The 18,386-nt window shown below is 40.4% G+C and overlaps 1 protein-coding gene across 1 annotated transcript in view; it reads left to right on the top strand.

Moving 5' to 3' along the window:
- Positions 1-7,588: 7,588 nt before the first annotated feature.
- Positions 7,589-18,386, top strand: part of QPCT (glutaminyl-peptide cyclotransferase) — a 28,921-nt gene continuing 18,123 nt past the window's right edge. The window contains exons 1-2 of the mRNA XM_081596195.1: positions 7,589-7,810; positions 14,833-14,979. Of these exons, the coding sequence (XP_081452321.1) occupies positions 7,691-7,810; positions 14,833-14,979 (267 nt within the window). The 5' untranslated portion in view covers positions 7,589-7,690. The remainder of the gene's footprint in view (positions 7,811-14,832; positions 14,980-18,386) is intronic.

The following is an 18,386-nucleotide window of genomic DNA, read 5'->3' as shown; positions in this document are numbered from 1 at the left end:
TATTGGAAAACAGATATCACAGGAGAGTCATAAAAGACGGAAAACAATGGGATGAACTGGATGCTTCCCCCAGCTTGCTGTCTTGAGAGATTTCCCAGTTTGAAAGTATCCAAATGGAGCCAGGTATCTATGAGATGAACAGACAGAGTTGAGAACATGGGAAAGTTGAGTGGGTGGATGGCTAGAATTTGCATAGTACAGAAGGAGAAAGAGGGAGCTTCAAGGTGAGAGCACTTCAGGAAACAATAAAGATTTCTCCTCAAAGTCTTCAACTGAGTACAGATCAGCACATTCAAGTGAGGAAACTACTCTAGGGTGGAGGGTGGGGGAAAGATCTACTGGAAAGAAGCAGGCATAAGAAGCCCTAGGGAACAGATAAGTTTAGGAATATTTTGTGTTTCTAGAAGTCAGAGTGGAAAAACCTTAAAATACAAAATAGGAAATACAAAATGCAAATATAGACTATCCAGAGAGCTTTGCTTTAGTACAGTGTTAAATTATACCTGGATCACATGCAGCTCTGCTCCACCCTAAGAAAACTGGAGAGCAGGCCTCCAGACGACCAAACTATTTCCAACTCAATTGTGTCTCAGAACAAAGATGAAGAACATATAAAGGATGCAAATATGCCCAGCACCCCCCAAAAAGTAAAAATCACGTCCGGTATCTAATAAAAATATTGCAGGCATGCAAAGAAGTATGGAGCCCCTAATAAGGAGAAAAACCAATCAATAGAAACAGATATAGATATGACATAGATGAAAAATTGGCAGACAAGGATATTAAAACAGTTGTTATAACTATATCCTATATGTTCAAGACAGTAGAAGAGAGGTTGAGTGCGTTAGGGAGAGACATGGATGGGATGAAAATCTAAATCAAACATCCAAGAAAGGAAAAGCAATGTCTGGGATGAAGAGTACACTGAATGGAATTAACAACAATTAACAACAAAGATTAACCACCACAAAAGAAAATATTAGTGAACTTGAAGACATAGGAATTGAAATAATACAAATGAAATAGAGAAAAAAAAAAACAGGAAAAATAAGCAGAGCGCTGGTGAACTGCTGGAAAACTTCACAGAATTTAATATCTGTATAATCAGAGTGCCCAAAGAAGGATGGGGCATAAAACACTTGAAGAAATATTAGCTAAAAGTTTTCCAAATTTGATGAAAGCTTAAAATCCACTGATCCAAGAAATTCTATGAAACCCAGGATAAGAACAGGAAGAAAATTCCACCAAGGCTTATTAAAATTAAATTGTTTAAAAACTGGGATAAAGAGAAAATCTTAAGACAGAGGCACATTACATGTAGGGGAACAATTTCCAATTAAAAACAAAGCAAGCAAGAAGACATTGGAACAACAGCCTTTAAAGTATAGGAAGAAAAAAACCTGTCAGCACAGAATTCCATACTGAGAAAAAATATCTTTCAAAAACAAAGGCAAAATAAAAATTTTATTTTCAAAATACAGAAATCATTACCATACCTGCACTGCAAGAAATGTTAAAGGACATAGTTTATACAAAAGGAAAATGATACCAGATGAACATACGCATCTACACAAAGGAAGGAAATGGTTAATAGTAAATGAAAAAGAACCTAAAATACCCTTTATTTTAACAATCTCTTTGAAAGAGAATTGTTTAATGCAAAGATAATAATAATGTATGATGCGGTTAATAGCATATTTAGAAGTAAAATATCTGACAATAGACTAAGAAGGGAAATAGAAGTACACTATTTTAACATTCTTGTACTATACATTAAGTGACATAATAGTTCTTGATGGTATATAGTGATATGTTAAAGATGTATACTATAAGTACTAAGCCAATCACAAAAACAAAACAATGGTAAAGCTGACAAACTACTAAAGGACATAAAGTAGAATAATAAACAACAATAAATTAATCTAAGATAAATGAGAAAAAGTGGTAAAAACAAAGAACAGATGGAACAAATGGAAAACAAGTGGCAGAGTGATACATTTAAACTTGGCCATATCAATAATCACATTAAGTATAAAAAGTCCAAATACTCCATATAAAAGCCAGAGAATTTCCAACTAGATAAGAAAACAAGACCTTACTATATGCTACCTACAAGAAAGCTACTTTACTTGTAAAGAAGAAAATAGTTTAGAAATAAAAAGGATAGAAAAAGATATAATGTGCTAATACTACTCAAAAGAAAGTTGGAATGGCTACATTAATAATAGGGGAAAATTGATTTCAGAGCAAAGAATTATTACCAAATAAAAATGGGTCATTTCACACTAATGAAGGGGTCAATCTGGCAAAAGGACATCGCAATCCTAAACATTTATGCACTTAATAAGAAAACTTAGAAATATACGATATAAAAATTAATAGAACTGAAAGAAGTAGGCAAATCTACAATTATACTCAGAGATTTCAACACCTCTCTCTTCATAATATATTGAACAAGAAGACAGAAAATCAGTTATTATATGGAAGATTTGGAGAACATGATCAACTACCTTGACCTAATTGATATTTACAGAACACTCTACCTAATAAAAGAGGAATACACTTTCTTTTCATGTAAGAAGGAAGATAGATCATATTTACCAAGACAGATCATATTCTGAGCTATAAAACAATGCTCAAAAATTGTTAAAGGATTCATACACACCAAGTTTACTCTCTGGCCATGATAAAATTAAATTTCAAACCAGTAACAAATAGGTACAAGGGAGATCATCAACTATTTGGAAACTAAATAATATATTCTAAATAACCCATAGATAAAGATGGACTTATTCATTTCCTTGATTGTGATGATGATTTTATGGGTGTAAGCATATGTTAAAATGCATCAGATTGTATGCCTTAAATGCACAGTTTAACATATTCTAATTCTATTTCAATAAAGTTGTTAAAAAAAAAAACACACACTTGCTCAAAGGTTGAGATTTAACAATAACCACAATTTTTATTGCTTTGTCAATGATACTCTTAAACTAGACTGGATCTTTTTCCTTTCTTTGGTCTTTCTCTTTTTTTTCTTTTTCTTTCTTTCTTTTTTTTTATTGTGCAGGGCAGTGAAAAACGCAATGACTAAAAGCAAGTGGTTTTTTTTTTTAATAGTACAATTTTGTGCTCTGCCTTGGTAAGTGCTAAGGTGCCAGAAGTTTTAGCCACTCTTGCTTTAGCAACATCAGTACAAATTTAATACAGTAAAAAGTAAACCTTGTTTTTGTATTATTGTAAAAATTGATTTGACCTTGCAGACATTCCCCAAAAGGCTCTGGGGAGTCCTAAGGGACCCATGGATCACATTTTGAGAACTGCTGTTTTAATACAACTTTCTGGTTATTACTGCTTTAGTCCAATAGTGTCACTTTAAAGGTAGGACTTGGAATATGAAAATCCTGCCAGCAAAACTGCATGGGTGAGACCTTTTTTAGCAGTTGAGCCCTTAATGTGCTTCAGATTACAGTACAGGATCTATACTATAATAAAGATGATAACCATTCCACTTGTGACTAATGCTTATCACTGCATACACAAATAATTTTTTCCATGGTTAAAAATGGTGCCTGCAATTGTCTAGTTAAATGTAATAATGGTCATGGGTTATCTTCTATAGAAAGAATTTGAAGACAGAAAAAGTTGTAGTAGGGAAAAAAATAACAGATAGAAGAGATTTGGAAAGTTTCCAGAATGAAGGAGGAGAAAAGAGAAGAATGAATGAAGAAAAGGGGAAGATGGATATCTAGGATATGTTATTGTTCAGTTGCCAAGTCATGTCCGACGCTTTGCAATTCCATGGACTGCAGCATGCCAGACTTCCCTGTCCTTCACTATTTCCTGGAGTTTGCTTGAACTCATGTCCATTGAGTTGGTGATGCTGTCCAACCAACTCATCCTCTGTCATCCCCTTCTCCTCCTGCCTTTAATCTTTCCCAGCATCAGGGTCTTTTCAAATGAGTTGGCTCTTTGCATCAGCTGGCCAAAGTATTGGGGTTTCAGCTTCAGCAAAAGTCCTTCTGGTGAATATTCAGGACTGATTTCCTTTAGGATTGACTAGTCTGATCTCCGGAGAACGAAATGGCAACCCACTCCAGTATTCTTGCCTGGAGAATCCCAGGGACGGCGGAGCCTGGTGGGCTGCCGTCTATGGGGTCGCACAGAATCGGACACAACTGAAGCGACTTAGCAGTAGCAGTAGCAGTAGCAGTCTGATCTCCTTGCAGTCCAAGGGACTCTCAAGAGTCTTCTCCAACATCACAGTTTGAAATCATCAATTCTTTGGCACTCAGCCTTCTTTTATGGTTCAATTCTCACATCCATACATGGCTACTGGAAAAACCATAGCTTTGACTAGAGGGAACTTTGTTGGCAAAGTAATGTCTCTGCTTTTTAATATGCTGTCTAGATTTGTTATAGCTTTTCTTCCAAGGAGCAAATATCTTTGATTTCATGGCTGCAGTCACCATCTGCAATGATTTTGGAGCCCAAGAAAATAAAGTCTGTCACTATTTCCATCCCCTGCCCCCCATCTATCTGCCACGAAGTGATGGGACTGGTGAAAGTGAAAGTGAAAGAAGAGAGTGAAAAAGTTGATGAAAGTGAAAGAGGAGAGTGAAAAAGCTAGCTTAAAGCTCAACATTCAGAAAACTAAGATCAAGGCATCTGGTCCCATCACTTCATGGCAAATAGATGGGGAAACAGTGAAAACAGTGGCTGACTTTATTTTGGGGGGCTCCAAAATCACTGCAGATGGTCATTGCAGCTTACTTACTCCACTTACTCCTTGGAAGAAAAGTTATGACCAACCTAGAGAGCATATTAAAAAGCAGAGACATTACTTTGTCAACAAAGGTCCGTCTAGTCAAGGCTATGGTTTTTCCAATGGTTACGTATGGATGTGAGAGTTGGACTGTAAAGAAAGCTGAGCACCGAAGAATTGATCCTTTTGAACTGTGATGTTGGAGAAGACTCTTGAGAGTCCCTTGGACTGCAAGGAGATCCAACCAGTCCATCCTAAAGGAGATCAGTCCTTGGTGTTCATTGGAAGGACTGATGTTGAAGCTGAAACTCCAATACTTTGGCCACCTGATGCGAAGAGTTGACTCATTGGAAAAGACCCTGATGCTGGGAAAGATTGAAGGCTGGAGGAGAAGGGGACGACAGAAGATGAGATGGTTGGATGGCATCACTGACTCAATGGACTTGAGTTTGAGCAAGCTCCAGGAGTTGGTGATGGACAGGGAGGCCTGGTGTGCTGCAGTTCATGAGGTTGCAAAGAGTCAGGCACGACTAAATGACTGAACTGATGACCTGAACTGAACTGATGGGACTGGATGCCATGATATTCGTTTTTTGAACGTTGAGTTTTAAACTAGTTTTTTCGCTTTCCTCTTTCACTGTCATCAAGAGGCTCTTTAGTTCTTCACTTTCTGACATTAGAGTGGTATCATCTGCATATCAAGAAAAGATAAAAATAAAGAAGAGACATAAATAGAGTTGTACTGGATTTGTTGCTTATCAAAAAATCTCACATGTGTAAAAGAACAATTTACTAAAATCAGTTTCATTTACTATGCAAAATATTTTAGGAGTACAGGTAATCATAAAGATGCATGAGTAGTGAATACAGATATGTACTGTTCACATTCCCTTTATCGAAAGACTCTGCTCCAGTTGCTGGCGTGTTCCTGGCAGACAGCCTCTAGCTGTCAGCTCCTTTGGCTGCAGAGAACTGCTTCTTGTAAGAAGTCACTCCACAGAGGTGAGGCTATAAAGCTTCAGCCATTCTGGGTCATGGTGGGACAACTCTTCACTCCGGGTGAAGCTGTGGAGGACGGGGCCGCTCCCCTGCTGACTCTTGCCTCCACCCAGTCGAGTTCCCCGCTCTCCTTCCCACAGGGGTTTGTCCCATGGGCACTCCCTAATACATTCTGAATGCCTAGCTCTGTCTCAGTCTACTTCCTGTAGATCCCAAACTGGAACAGCATCTTACTGACTTAAACATAAACAAAATTGGAGAAGACTTGAGAACCCTAGGCAATGGAAACTAATCATCAAAATTATGTGTTAACCTTTTAACACAAGTATTTATTTTGAAGTGCTTATACTCCGCATGTTATCTCTAACATTTGTTTTCATATTTCCACCTCCCCTTTCTTGAAGAAATCTTATTGTGGAAGGATAAAAAGGTAGTAAGGTAAGAAAAACAATTATGCTGTTTCTTACCCAGACACTCAGGAAACCCACAATTTTCAAGGTTGGCCTAAGCAGCAAAAGAGGAGATGTGAATATATACCAACAGAAAGTTCTGAGGTTGTCTGATGATCAGAAGTGTTTAATTTTGTTTGAGCCTAAAGATTTGCATGGTTACTCAAAACTCTCAGACATGAACAGGATTAGTCATTTTGATCAGGAAAGTGGGTATTTCCTTCCTGTCTTCCTCCCTGGCTCCAGAGGAGGCAGACAGAGTCTTCCCAGGTCAGTTCTCTCTCTTTTCAAACTCATTCTTATAGCCAAGCCTAAGACAGAGTGGGTGAGCCTTCTGGCTGCCCATTACCTTCAGACCTTTGCCCTCTGGGAAATAGGTCTGTTTAAGTGTCCTTGTTTAGATTCTTTTTCTGGGATCTATAAGTTACTAGGAGATGACTCATGGCAGCCCACACCCTGATCCTCAGTTTGGAAGAAAAAGAGTGTGGTGAAGTAACTGTCCCGACAACTTAGACTAGAAACGTCTCAGCTGCCTAAAATTGAGATAACATTTTGTTTCTAGGATTACCTGGATGACAGTGATCTTTGATGTTACAAAGTAAAGACAATTGTATTTAGCTTTTCCTTTGGGGGTATGGATTGGAGGAGTTGGTCCCTGTGAACATTTTAGATCTCATTTATTTCAGACAATTACTTCAACCACACTTCTCAGCTTGGGAGTATGATAGTCTGTCTCCTATAAGGCACAGTAACTATTTGTGAGAAAAAAAGAGAAAAGATATATGAGCTGTTATCAAGGAAATACTCTGAAGGTTCCATTCAGGCTTTGTCCCCTCATCTGTTAAATGGGATTAATACCTACCTAACTTGGTTATGAAGATTCAATAAAGAAACACTGGAAAAGCACCTAGAACGGTGGTTGTTGCTGCTGCTGCTGCTGCTAAGTCGCTTCAATCGTGTCCGACTCTGTGAGACCCCATAGACGGCAGCCCACCAGGTTCCGCCGTCCCTGGGATTCTCCAAGCAAGAACACTGAAGTGGGTAGAACGATGGCTAGTAGAGAAATATTCGGTAAATAGCGATCCCTGTCCATCCCTTCTAAATGAGCCGTGGGAAAACAATTCTTAACCTCACAGGGTCTCCCTCCCCTTTCCATTCCCCGTCACAGCAGCGGAGATCGTAAAGATGCTTCTTCCATGTCTCTTCTCTCCTAGACAAGGAAGTGGCAGTGTGTCCCCGCGGATTCGGAAGCTCGTGCCTCCTAGGTCAGCCCAGTCCCCCGGTTGCTAAGGTGGGGGTGGTGGGTGGAGAGCTGCGGCTTTGGCCTGCGCAGAGCGGCGGGGAGGCGACCCGGAGACGATGGGGAGGCGGGCGCAGTCGACCCAAGGGTGGAGAAGTGGGAAGGCGAAGGACGCGCGTTCCCGGGCTCGTGACCGCCGGCGGCTCCGGGAACCGGCACCCAGACAGCCCAGGAGAGATGGCAGGCAGCAAGGACCCGCGCGTCGTGGACACCCTCCACCTGCTGCTGCTGGTGGCCGCCCTACCCCTGGCAGTCCCGGGGGTCCGTCGGGGCGCGGCAGACTGGACCCAGGAGAAGGTGAGGGGCTGCTGCTGCGAGATTGTATCTGAGTGGCTCTCGCGCGTGCGGGGAGTCAGTCCCGCGACCCCCACCTGGGCAGGATGGGAAGCGGGACAGAGCCGAGGTCCCCCAACCCTGCGCCCAGAGGAGTCGAGGCTCTGCGTGCTCGCCAGGGTGTCTCGCTGGCCTCCGGGAGGCTTTGGAGATGCCTTGGGAGCTGGGTGATGTCACCGGGCTTCGCTCCGCTGCGGTCTGATGCTGGTACTGATAGGCACACGAAGTGTGACTTGCTTGCGGTGGCGGAGCGGGGAGGTGAGGGTGCAGCACCGCGCCGCCGCCTGTTCGGGACACGCGGGGGCTGCGTCTCGGCGCTCCAGGCCAACTAGGTGCGGGGCGTGACTGGGGGTGGGCCACCGCTCCCTTGCCGCGCAGCCGTATCCCGGGACGCCCTCCCGGTGTTGAAGTTTCCAGGCAGGGACGTGTGTTAACTGTCGGTCTGTTTTAGATTTTTAAGCGGATCAGCGCCGAAAGGAGGAGATTACTTGGAGACCTACTTACTTTAAAATGTATTTTTTTTTCGTTAAACTATAGTAAAATACAGTTGTTAAAGAAATGTATAAAATTGTAGGTGGAGATTTCATGTAAGGAACTCAGGATAAAAGGGATTTCCATGTTCCCTCTGTGGGAAGTAAATAGGTTCAGTTGTTTCCATTTCTTGTGTAACAGTTTTGAATTCCTAAAATTGCTAGGGACTTAAGCAAAGGTTATTGATATTGGAGTAAAATGGTATACTTTCAAAGATACTAAGAAAAGCAGCAAAGTAAAGGGATATGACCTTTGACAGCGCTGTTGAACAGATGTCTTAAATGCTTGTGGTCTGCCAGTACTGACTTACGGGGCTCAGTGTGAACGCACAGACCCTCTCCCGGCTTACCTGTGGGTCCTGGCCTGCCACAGGCTATGGATATCAATAGCCCACTTCAGCTCTCTGGGTGATACTTATAGCTTCACCATTCAAAGACCACAAGGGTGCTCCACTTACATAAGGACATCACTAGCCACAGGGAACCTGGGGAGGATGAGGGCCGTGGACTCACAAATAACTTCATTATAAGAAAAGCTTCCCATGAGCATTCAATAGGACTAATGTCCATTGATGAACATAGAGTTACAGACTTCCATCTTCTCCTTCCTGCCAGAAATTGGGAATGGGCATTAACTACCAAAATGTGGAGCCACAGCAAATGTGTCTCTATGATCCATGGAAATGGATGGGAATAAGTGAGGTGGGGACAGAAGGTGCTGTTCTGAGGGATCATTTACAGGCAGGAGGTATTTGTGGGTGCGAGAAGGTGCTGGATTCTTATCATGTTTTAAACTAATGAGACTCTAGCTTTTGAGAAATGTCTTTTAAAGCCCGAATCTCTTTTATGTTTAAGAAGCTTCTAATCGCTCTTCTATTTGTTTCCTTTCAAGAGATGCAAGCAAATGATGCAAATGACAAAGTCAGCCAGACAATGCCTGATTTCTGGTCCCCCACCCCCTTACTCTCTAAGGCTTTAATAAGGTCTACCAGGTGTCAAGTACAATTTGCAGCCTGGGAAATGAATTAATCCACATTAAAATTCATGCCTTCCTGCTCTGCATGACATTTAGCTATTTTAATCATGTGGGGTGTGCCCTTGGCACACTGGTCTGCCAAAAAGTGAGGTGTGGTAAAGGAAGCATTGATTTTGAAATCCATTTTCTTTGCTTTGAAATAAAGGTGTGTCTTTTCCAGTGGGATCTAATATGTAAAAACAGTTCAACCCTAGTTTATGGTTGTGTTTAGAAGACTGCGATTTGTTTGAAACCTGTAAACAATTTTTCCATAGAAGTCATATTATAAGTTATTTGATTCACAGGTGGGCTCACTGGTATATATTTAGGAGCATTGGCATCTGGGTATCAGGATTCCATATATAAGCATCTGACTTGAACCTCGCAGTGCCCTCATAGTGAGAAGGATATATTCATTTACAGATGAGGAACCTTGACCACCATTATAGCGGTGAATTGAAGAGTCCTCGTCTTTCCTTAATTCAACCATGCCTTTATTATTGGATGTTTAGGTGGTTTCCAAACTTTCTTTATCATAAAGCTGGGACCCAGTGTATTTTACTTGATAGGTTTTTCCTTTGTTATTAACAAAAGTAAAAAAGAAAATTTTAAGTCATATCAAGGATGGAGGAACCTTGTACAGGAGAGTTGACTTCACCTAGGAGTCCTCCTCTAGGATTGTTCTGGAGGAGAATTACTGCTCTCACCAGCATTTCACTTTTTTCCGCTTCTGGAGCAATATATATTGCAAAACCCCATTCGGTTCCCCTCCTCTGTGGTTCTAAAATTCTTGGCCATCTACCCCTTTGCCCATCATGATTCTTGTGAATCATAAAGCAGCAATAGAGACTCCATTGGCAGAGGCAGGGGGCCAATGGTAGTCTGCGTGTTGGTGGTAGAAGGAGAAAGAAAATGTGCTGTTTTTGAGCTTCTCTCATCTGGCTGGTAAGTACTATGACATCCATTATGCAGATGCAGGAGCTTTTCCTAGTCATAGCTAGCAAGTGAGGATCTGGGATTTGGCCCTAAATTGTTGTTTTTAAAACCTACACTACTTCGCTTTTAGATAGAGGGCTGCTAGCATTAAAGAAGACAGGACTTTATCATATTCACTTCTCAAGTGTTCCACAACTACATTTGTGGATCTACATTCGGAGTAGACACAGGTGTTAATCTGAGCCCTGTCTGGGAGATGCTCATATTGGATGGAAACTAGAATTGATTTGGCTGTGCTTCTGTAATGTTCTCTCTTTAATTCAATGGTGTGGGACCTCAAATCCATCTGCAAGCCAGGCCAGTTCTGCAAATTATGTAATTAAAACCCTCTTTGGCCAGGCACTGTGTGATTAGTCCAGAGGAGATGCTGAAGATTTGGTTCACACTGTTTCAGCTGAAAGATTCTTATCACCCAAAGCAGACTTATTGTCCTTTCTGCCTGGATGGAAAGACAAGGTAGGGGCTGTAATAGAGACTCATTCCTCCGAGAATGCCTGTACCAATGGAAAATTGTCTATGTGCCTGTTAACTGAAATAAACCTAGAGTGGTTTGGGGTTGACATTTAACATTGAGCCCAACACAGTTTTACCTCATTCATTTACTATCCTCGTGCCCAATTTGCACTTTCTTTCCAGGTTTCCCGTCTTACTGCTTCCTCTCAGCTGCACGTAGATTTTTATATTTATTTTTATATTTATTGAGTTCTGAGAGTCAGCCTCCATAAAAATCAAACAAATGCTGTTTAGGTTGGGAAAATCAAATGGTTCTCCATTCAGGGCTTTAAAGAACAGAAAGGCTTAGGCAATTAACCGATTATGACTGTTTCCCCTTCTCTAGCTTTTAATCTCTGTGATTTCACAGGGGCGTCTTTACTCCCAGAGAGGCAGGGAGGGGGAGGGCTCTTTACCCAAGTATGTTCATTTAATGGGTGAGCCCAGGAGACTGAGGATCAACACAGGTAAGTCTCTGTATTCAGGAGCACCGATGGGCTCATCTAATGAGCTTACCCTTTCCTTATCCATTAAGCATTTTTTGGTGCTGTTTGTCAACCATGTTTCATTCACAGTATCTGTTACAGGTAGTGATGCTAGAGGATTATTTTGTTCCTGTTTTTTCCTTAAATCTCTTAAGAACTCTTTTCAAGCCTCCATAAATTGCCTATTTATTTATTTACTTACCTATTTTTCTTCTTCCTCATAGTCCTTATTTCCCAACATCTTGGGGCTCATGGGAGTTTCCCTGGGCTCCTGTTTGGCTCAGGAATTGTTGGGCTGCACCTTGCAGGCCTGCGAACCTTGTAGTTGCCCAGTTTCGAGGCCAAAGAAAGAGCCTAGAGATGGTGTCGGAGACAATCAGTGATTTATTGAACAGAGGATCTTACATGCCCAAAACAGAGGGTCCTGGAACAACACTCCACCTATTTGGGCAAGCGGGCAGGCCATGGCAGCAATCTTTATATAAATCACCCATTTAAATATCAACTTGATTTCCTTTCACTGTGGACATGGAGTAAAGGACCACAGTGACCAGACAGGGTCTGGGATGGATGGAGTAATAAACAGTAAATGAAAAGGAGTCCTTGGCCAGACAGCCTTTGACACAACAGTTCTTGATTGTCACAGTGACTTTCCCAGGCCAACTCTCAACTCTAAACATCACAAGCATCGACTCTCAGAAATTCAAAAAGAACAAAGTCTACCAACATTGAACTGCAGCACTTCCTGGCCCTTTGCAGCAGGCAGCCACTTGTCTTTCCTGGACCTATAACCTCTGTTCATTCAACTGACTTGGTATATATGATGGCAAACTTCCCATTTTACTTTACTATTATGTACATACCATCTTAGTGAAGTTAGTTTTAGAAAGACAGTTCACTTGTTGATTCCGTATTTGATGAGTTCATCCAATAATTATTGAGTGTGCCACATGAGCCAGGTACTATGTGGTTCTGGGGAGAGTGTGTAAAGTAAGAGAGATAGTTCCTGTCCTCCTGGAGTTGACATCTTGCATGAAATTAGACATTAAACAAATAGACACACAAGGCCTCTACACTCCAACCTGAAATGAGCAGGGGTTAGCTAAGTGAAGAGGAAGGGGAAGGCCTTCAAGGGTAGAAGACACCATAATGCAAAGGCCCCAAGAAGCCAGAGCCTCACTGCCTTGGGTCCTGAAGGATGCCAGGGAGACTGAAGCATGGTGAGTTGGTCTGAGTGGTCCTGCACCGGGCTTGTGGGGCAGCAGGAGAGATCAGAGGCTCTTGTTGTCTGTGTTAAGTAATAATTAACCATGTGAGTTTTCCAACTTCTTGCCTCCATTCCCTTCTTTTCGCTTCTCACATTTCTATGGTTTTATCTTTTAGCTCCCTCTTTCTTCTCAAAGTGCTGTTTGAGAGCTAACAGGAAGACTTAGATCAGAGGTACCAGGGACTTTAAAGGCTGCAGCAACAAATTTAGCAAGGAAATATATTTTTAAATGTATGATCAGTAAATAAACACAAACCTTAAGATGTTTAGAAGCAGCATCAATAGACAGTGTTGTACACTGAAAGTCACAGATAATGCAGGGAGGCAGAGTGAAATGAGCATGGGATTGGGAATTGACACAACCATGATCCTTTCTCCAACTTACCTGTAACTCTCCTACAACCTTGGGAAAATCAGCTAGTCTCTCTGACTCAGTTTCCACTGATAGCAAAGAGATTGGATTATAAGCATCTCTAAGTGACCTTTCCAGCTCAGAATTCTATACCTCTTCAGTGTCTGATAGACGGTAATAGAACTAATAATACTTACCAAATGTTTACTGAGGTAGTTTACATGAGTTAGCTCACTTAGTTATAATTACCCTGGGAAGTAGGTGTCATCATCTTCCTTTTACAGATGAGGATGTTAAGTCATGACGAGGTTAAGTAACCTAGCCAGAGTTATAGATAGTAAGTGGTGAGGAGTTGAGTTGAGAGGCCAAGTTGAAGGGGGCTCCCTGGACCCACAGCCCCTATCTCTGTGTGATAATAGCTGAGAGTGACACTGAGACATAGTGAAGTATAAGTATAATAAGCATTAGACAGTAAGTATGCTCTAATTCCACAGTTTCTCATGGAGTGAAAACACCCATGTGATAACCTGGACATAATCAATTTATACTGGTTTTGGAAAAAGCCATAAAATAGAGAGGGCTCCTCTGAGCTCTGTTTTGATTTCCAAAAAATTTATGTTACCTTCATCATTCCCCTCAGAGAAGAAATCAGATCAATGACTCACTTCTCTATGGGGAGGAGTAACACATTCTGTCATTGACTGCCTTATGGACATGTAATGAATGAATGATTCATCATTACTGGAATTATAAGAAAATTCAGCATGTGTAAAGCAGTATCCAGAATACAAATTTGAATGTTATGCTTGTTTAGCTGCTTAATTTAAGGTTCACTTAATTAATATATAAGTGTATCAAAGAGCGTGAGCATTAATGGAATATTAAAATAATTTTAACTGAAGACAAAAAATGTACTATGTAGTGGATTGTAGAATCATCAACTTCTTACTGAAAAGAATTGCAGCAATCATCCAGGTTAGAGCTGTTCAATAGAAATATATAATGCAAAGCACATATGTAATTTAAAATTTTCTAGTAGCTCTATTAAAAAAGTAAAAGACAATAGTTTAAATTAATTTTAACACTATATTTAACTCAATATATCAAATTTTTTCAACATGTAATCACTATAAAAATTCTTAGTGAGCTATTTTGCATGTTTTTTCATACTAAGTCTTCAAAATTCAATATGTGTATTACACATAAAGCACACCTCCACCTGACTCTCTACATTTCAAGAGCTTAATAGCACATGTGGCTCCTGGCTACCATATTAGACAATGCAGATTTAGCTCAAATTCCATTATTAGTATTTTAGGGAAATGAGAATTTAAGTGACCTGCCCAAGGTCATACAACCCGTAAATGGCAGCAGAAACTTTGAATCCAGCTCCTCTCACCCCAAGAGTATGCTTATTCCATAACATCACACTGGCTTTTATAGAACAATTATGCTAACAGAGTATATTGTTTTGTTGGCTGTAGTTTTTGCAATATTGAGTTTTCTTAAGACTAATATATCAACAATTGTTATTTGTAAACCTTAGTTTTATAAAGTAATTGTAGCAAAATTATTAAAAGTTACACAGCTACAAGTGTTAAATATTAACTCTCAGGTTCAAAGCATTATCTTAATTCTGTTTTAAAAACAAGCTGCCAAAACAGTTAAACTTGTAGATCCAAGGGACCAATTTTAAAGTTGAGTAGTTTAATTTACTATGTTATAATGTAAGAGCTATCCCTTTATTTTAAAGTTCAAAGCAAATATTTTACAATTGCAAATGTTTCAGGATAAATCTTAAATATGTTATGAAATGATGTAAATATTAATAAGTTTATTTATTTCTCAGAATTATCACCAACCAGCCCTTTTGAATGTATCATCTCTTCGGCAAGTTGCAGAAGGCACCAGTATTTCTGAAATGTGGCAAAATGACTTACGACCATTGCTGATAGAGCGATATCCTGGATCGCCTGGAAGCTTTGCTGCTCGCCAGGTAAGAAACAGCACACTAACCTGAAGGTTGTCCAATATGTTCTGTTCCCATGAGAGATGATGCTATGCTCAATATTCTGAGTTGTCTAATATTCAGATCTGTCATCTCATCTTATTAACTAAAATAAGCATCCTAGAAAAGCAGACAACTAAGAGTAAATATCTGTTCTGAATTAAGAGATGCATGTTAACCTAAATCAATTTATGTATGAATTCTCTGTCTGGGAGGGCCAAAATCAGACAGGGTACTAAGTACCCAACTTTTGATTTTTTTCTATAACACACCCCCAGGCACCCAACCAAGTTTTCTTGAACCTTAAACACCCAATCTCAACAGACTTGGACATTTTTTTCTTAACAGTTCTGGGTCAAGAGTGAGTTACGGTCTTAATAGGCCTTTATTCCCCTTTTGAGGAGAGTTAAGACCAGTGATAAACTACTTTCTCCAGTACAGTGCTTCTCAAGCTTCTGACTCTGACACATGGCAAATATATATATATATATATATTACATTTTATACACAAAAACATAGAGTTAACTAATATAAAAGTTTCTTAAAAAATACTCCTATTATGTGCAATCTCTTGATGTTGTTCAGTAGCTAAGTCGTATCCGACTTTGTGACCCCATGGACTGCAGTATGCCAGGCTTCCCTGTTCTTTACTATCTCCCGGAGCTGCTCAAACTCATGTCCATTGAGTTGGTGATGCCATCCAACCACTTCATCCCCTGTCGTCTGCTTCTTCTCCTGCTTTCAATCTTTCCCAGCATCAGTTCAGTTCAGTTCAGTTCAGTTGCTCAGTTGTGTGCATCAGGGTCTTTTCTAATGAGTCAGCTCTTCACATCAGGTGGCTAAAGTATTGGAGCTTCGTCTTCAGCATCAGTCCTTCTAATGAATATTCAGGATTGATTTCATTTAGGACTAACTGGCTTGATCTCCTTGCAGTCCAAGGACTCTCAAGAGTCTTCTCCAGCACCACAGTTCAAAAGTATCTGTTCTTTGGCGCTCAGCCTTCTATATTCTCCAACTCTCACATCCGTACATGACTACTGGAAAAACCATAGCTTTGACTACACGGACCTTTGTTGGTAATGTCTCTGCTTTTTAATATATGCTATCTAGGTTGGTCATAGCTTTTCTTCCAATGAGCAAGCATCTTTTAATTTCATGGCTGCAGTCACCATCTGCAGTGATTTTGGAGCCCAAGAAAATAAAAGTCTATCACTGTGTCCATTGTTTCCCCATCTATTTGCCATGAAGTAATGGGACCAGATGCTATGATCTTAGTTTTTTGAATGTTGAGCTTTAAGCCAGCTTTTTCACTCTCCTCTTTCACCTTCATCAAGAGGCTCTTTAGTTCCTCTGATTTTAATTTTATTTTACTAGTTTTCTTTTTAACATAGTCGTGAACCACTAATCTGATTTCAAGACCCACTGATTTTTGCACTGTAGTTTGGAATACACTGCTATGGAGGGTAGATTAGGCCATAAGAGGGACTAAACCAGAATGTATCTCTGATTTCTAAGTGTCTATCCTCTTCAGCAATCTGAAACCCCAGCTCTGAATGCCTATTTTTTCAAGGTAGCCCTATTTTTAGGGGCAGCTTGGGAAGGAATGGGGAGAGGCTGGCCTCTCATATCTTCCTCTGAGAGTAGCCCACTTGCCTAATTCTTCCAGCAAACCCCTTGGCACTCCACTGCAGTGACAAAGAGACACCCTCAAGGCCCAGCAGCACAGCTGGTGGGCTCTTCCTCTTTATCCGGTATATGACTTCTGCCTCTCAAGGTGAGCCCAGATGCATTGTCTGTTGCCCCATTAGCCTCTTGTCTTCCATCCAAATAGCTTTTGCTTTCCTTAAGGACTTAGGTGGAGGAGACCCAAAGACGACATTCGACATTCGTTCTTTCTAAGCTCTAGGCAGAGAGAGGAATAATGCTGATGATGGCAGAGTTTTATCCAGGGCTTTTTCCAGCTCCATTAGGCACTTGGTGGAAAACTTTGCCTGGATAATCTCATTCAGTTTGCACAGCAGTGCCACCTTGTTGGGTACAATTATTCTCCCAGTGCTACAGATTTAAAAAGACCTGAGGCTGAAGTATGCAATTTAACTTGCTCACGGTTATACACGTTGCAGAGATGAGGCTGGAACCTGCCCTGGGATCTTCTTGACTTCTCCATCCAATCCCTGGAGAGCGGCGGCTGGGCGAGCCCAGCTCCGTGGTGTGTGCTCACACATGTGTCCAGCTCTGTGTCTTCCCAGGCCCCAGTTGGAGAGCAAGGCACATACCGCTCATTTCAATGATCTCCCCTGGGCCTCATCTTGCAAGCATTTTCCAGAAAAGTTTAGGGCACTGACTGGGTCTTTCCAAAATCTTCAGTTCTTCATTTGAAAACATCTATGTCTGTGGTGCTCACCCATCTCCACTTTTTCATTTCCCCATAGCATTTGCTCAGAAGGCCAAATATATATCCCCCAAATGTATATGCACACTTTAGACCTCAGGTTTCTGGTCGTGGCCTCTAAAAAGCAATAAAGACAATAAAATATTGCTATTTTGATCTTTCTTTAGCTCCAGGAGTATAGATTGCAGAAATAATATACATAGATTCTGTTGTGATTTTAAAACTACATATTCATTTAAAAGTTTTACAGAATTCATAATAACATCTTCCATGTCAGGTGGGGGTGGAGGCAAGTGAGAAATTTATTGACAGTATTTTGGAATGTGCCGGGAACTGTTGCTGGGTTGCCTACATGTGGCTGGCTGGCATAGCAGCAGTGCTGACAGAATGGTTGTGTTAGAAATCTCACTTAAGAGACTCAGTTTTATAATTTGGGGAGAAGAAAATTACCATGACTTTTAGGAAACCTGCCCCCCCAAAATGTGGAAGATGAAGAATTCCCTCTTTTGAAAATGAAACAGATGATACTGAGATAGCAGGAGGGAACTGCACTAATGACTTTAATTTGACTATTAGTACCTTTTGCTCTGAACTAAATTTAGACAAGAATGGTGGAAATTTATTTTTTCTCTTGAGGCACTTTTGAGGACCCAGTCAGATGTTTTATAACTTATAGAGTTTCAGGGTTATAACTAAAGAACACTTTAAAAATCTAAAAAAAAGTAGACTTGATATAAAATTGATGAGTGAATTAACTGTTATCAGTTATCAATAAAGATGTATATTGCTATGAATTCCCTTTCAGAGGATAATATGGGAGCAATATCCCATAGTCTTCATTTTTATCATCTCTGATCAGTGGGTCTAATGCTGCCTCTTGGATTTTTAGAATATATTTATTTGAGAGGATACTTTATTTGTAAACAATACTGTGAAGGTATTAAATTTTGGAGGATTCCAGTGATTTCTAGCTGAGAGAGGAATAAAAAATAAATTAAAAAGT

The sequence above is a fragment of the Giraffa tippelskirchi genome, chromosome 4 (assembly GCF_054371585.1).
Source record: "Giraffa tippelskirchi isolate mGirTip1 chromosome 4, T2T-mGirTip1v1.2.pri, whole genome shotgun sequence".
Classification (NCBI taxonomy): Eukaryota; Metazoa; Chordata; class Mammalia; order Artiodactyla; family Giraffidae; genus Giraffa; species Giraffa tippelskirchi.
The sequence above is the reverse complement of the archived record's forward strand: the minus strand, read 5'-3'. Positions and strand labels throughout refer to the sequence as shown.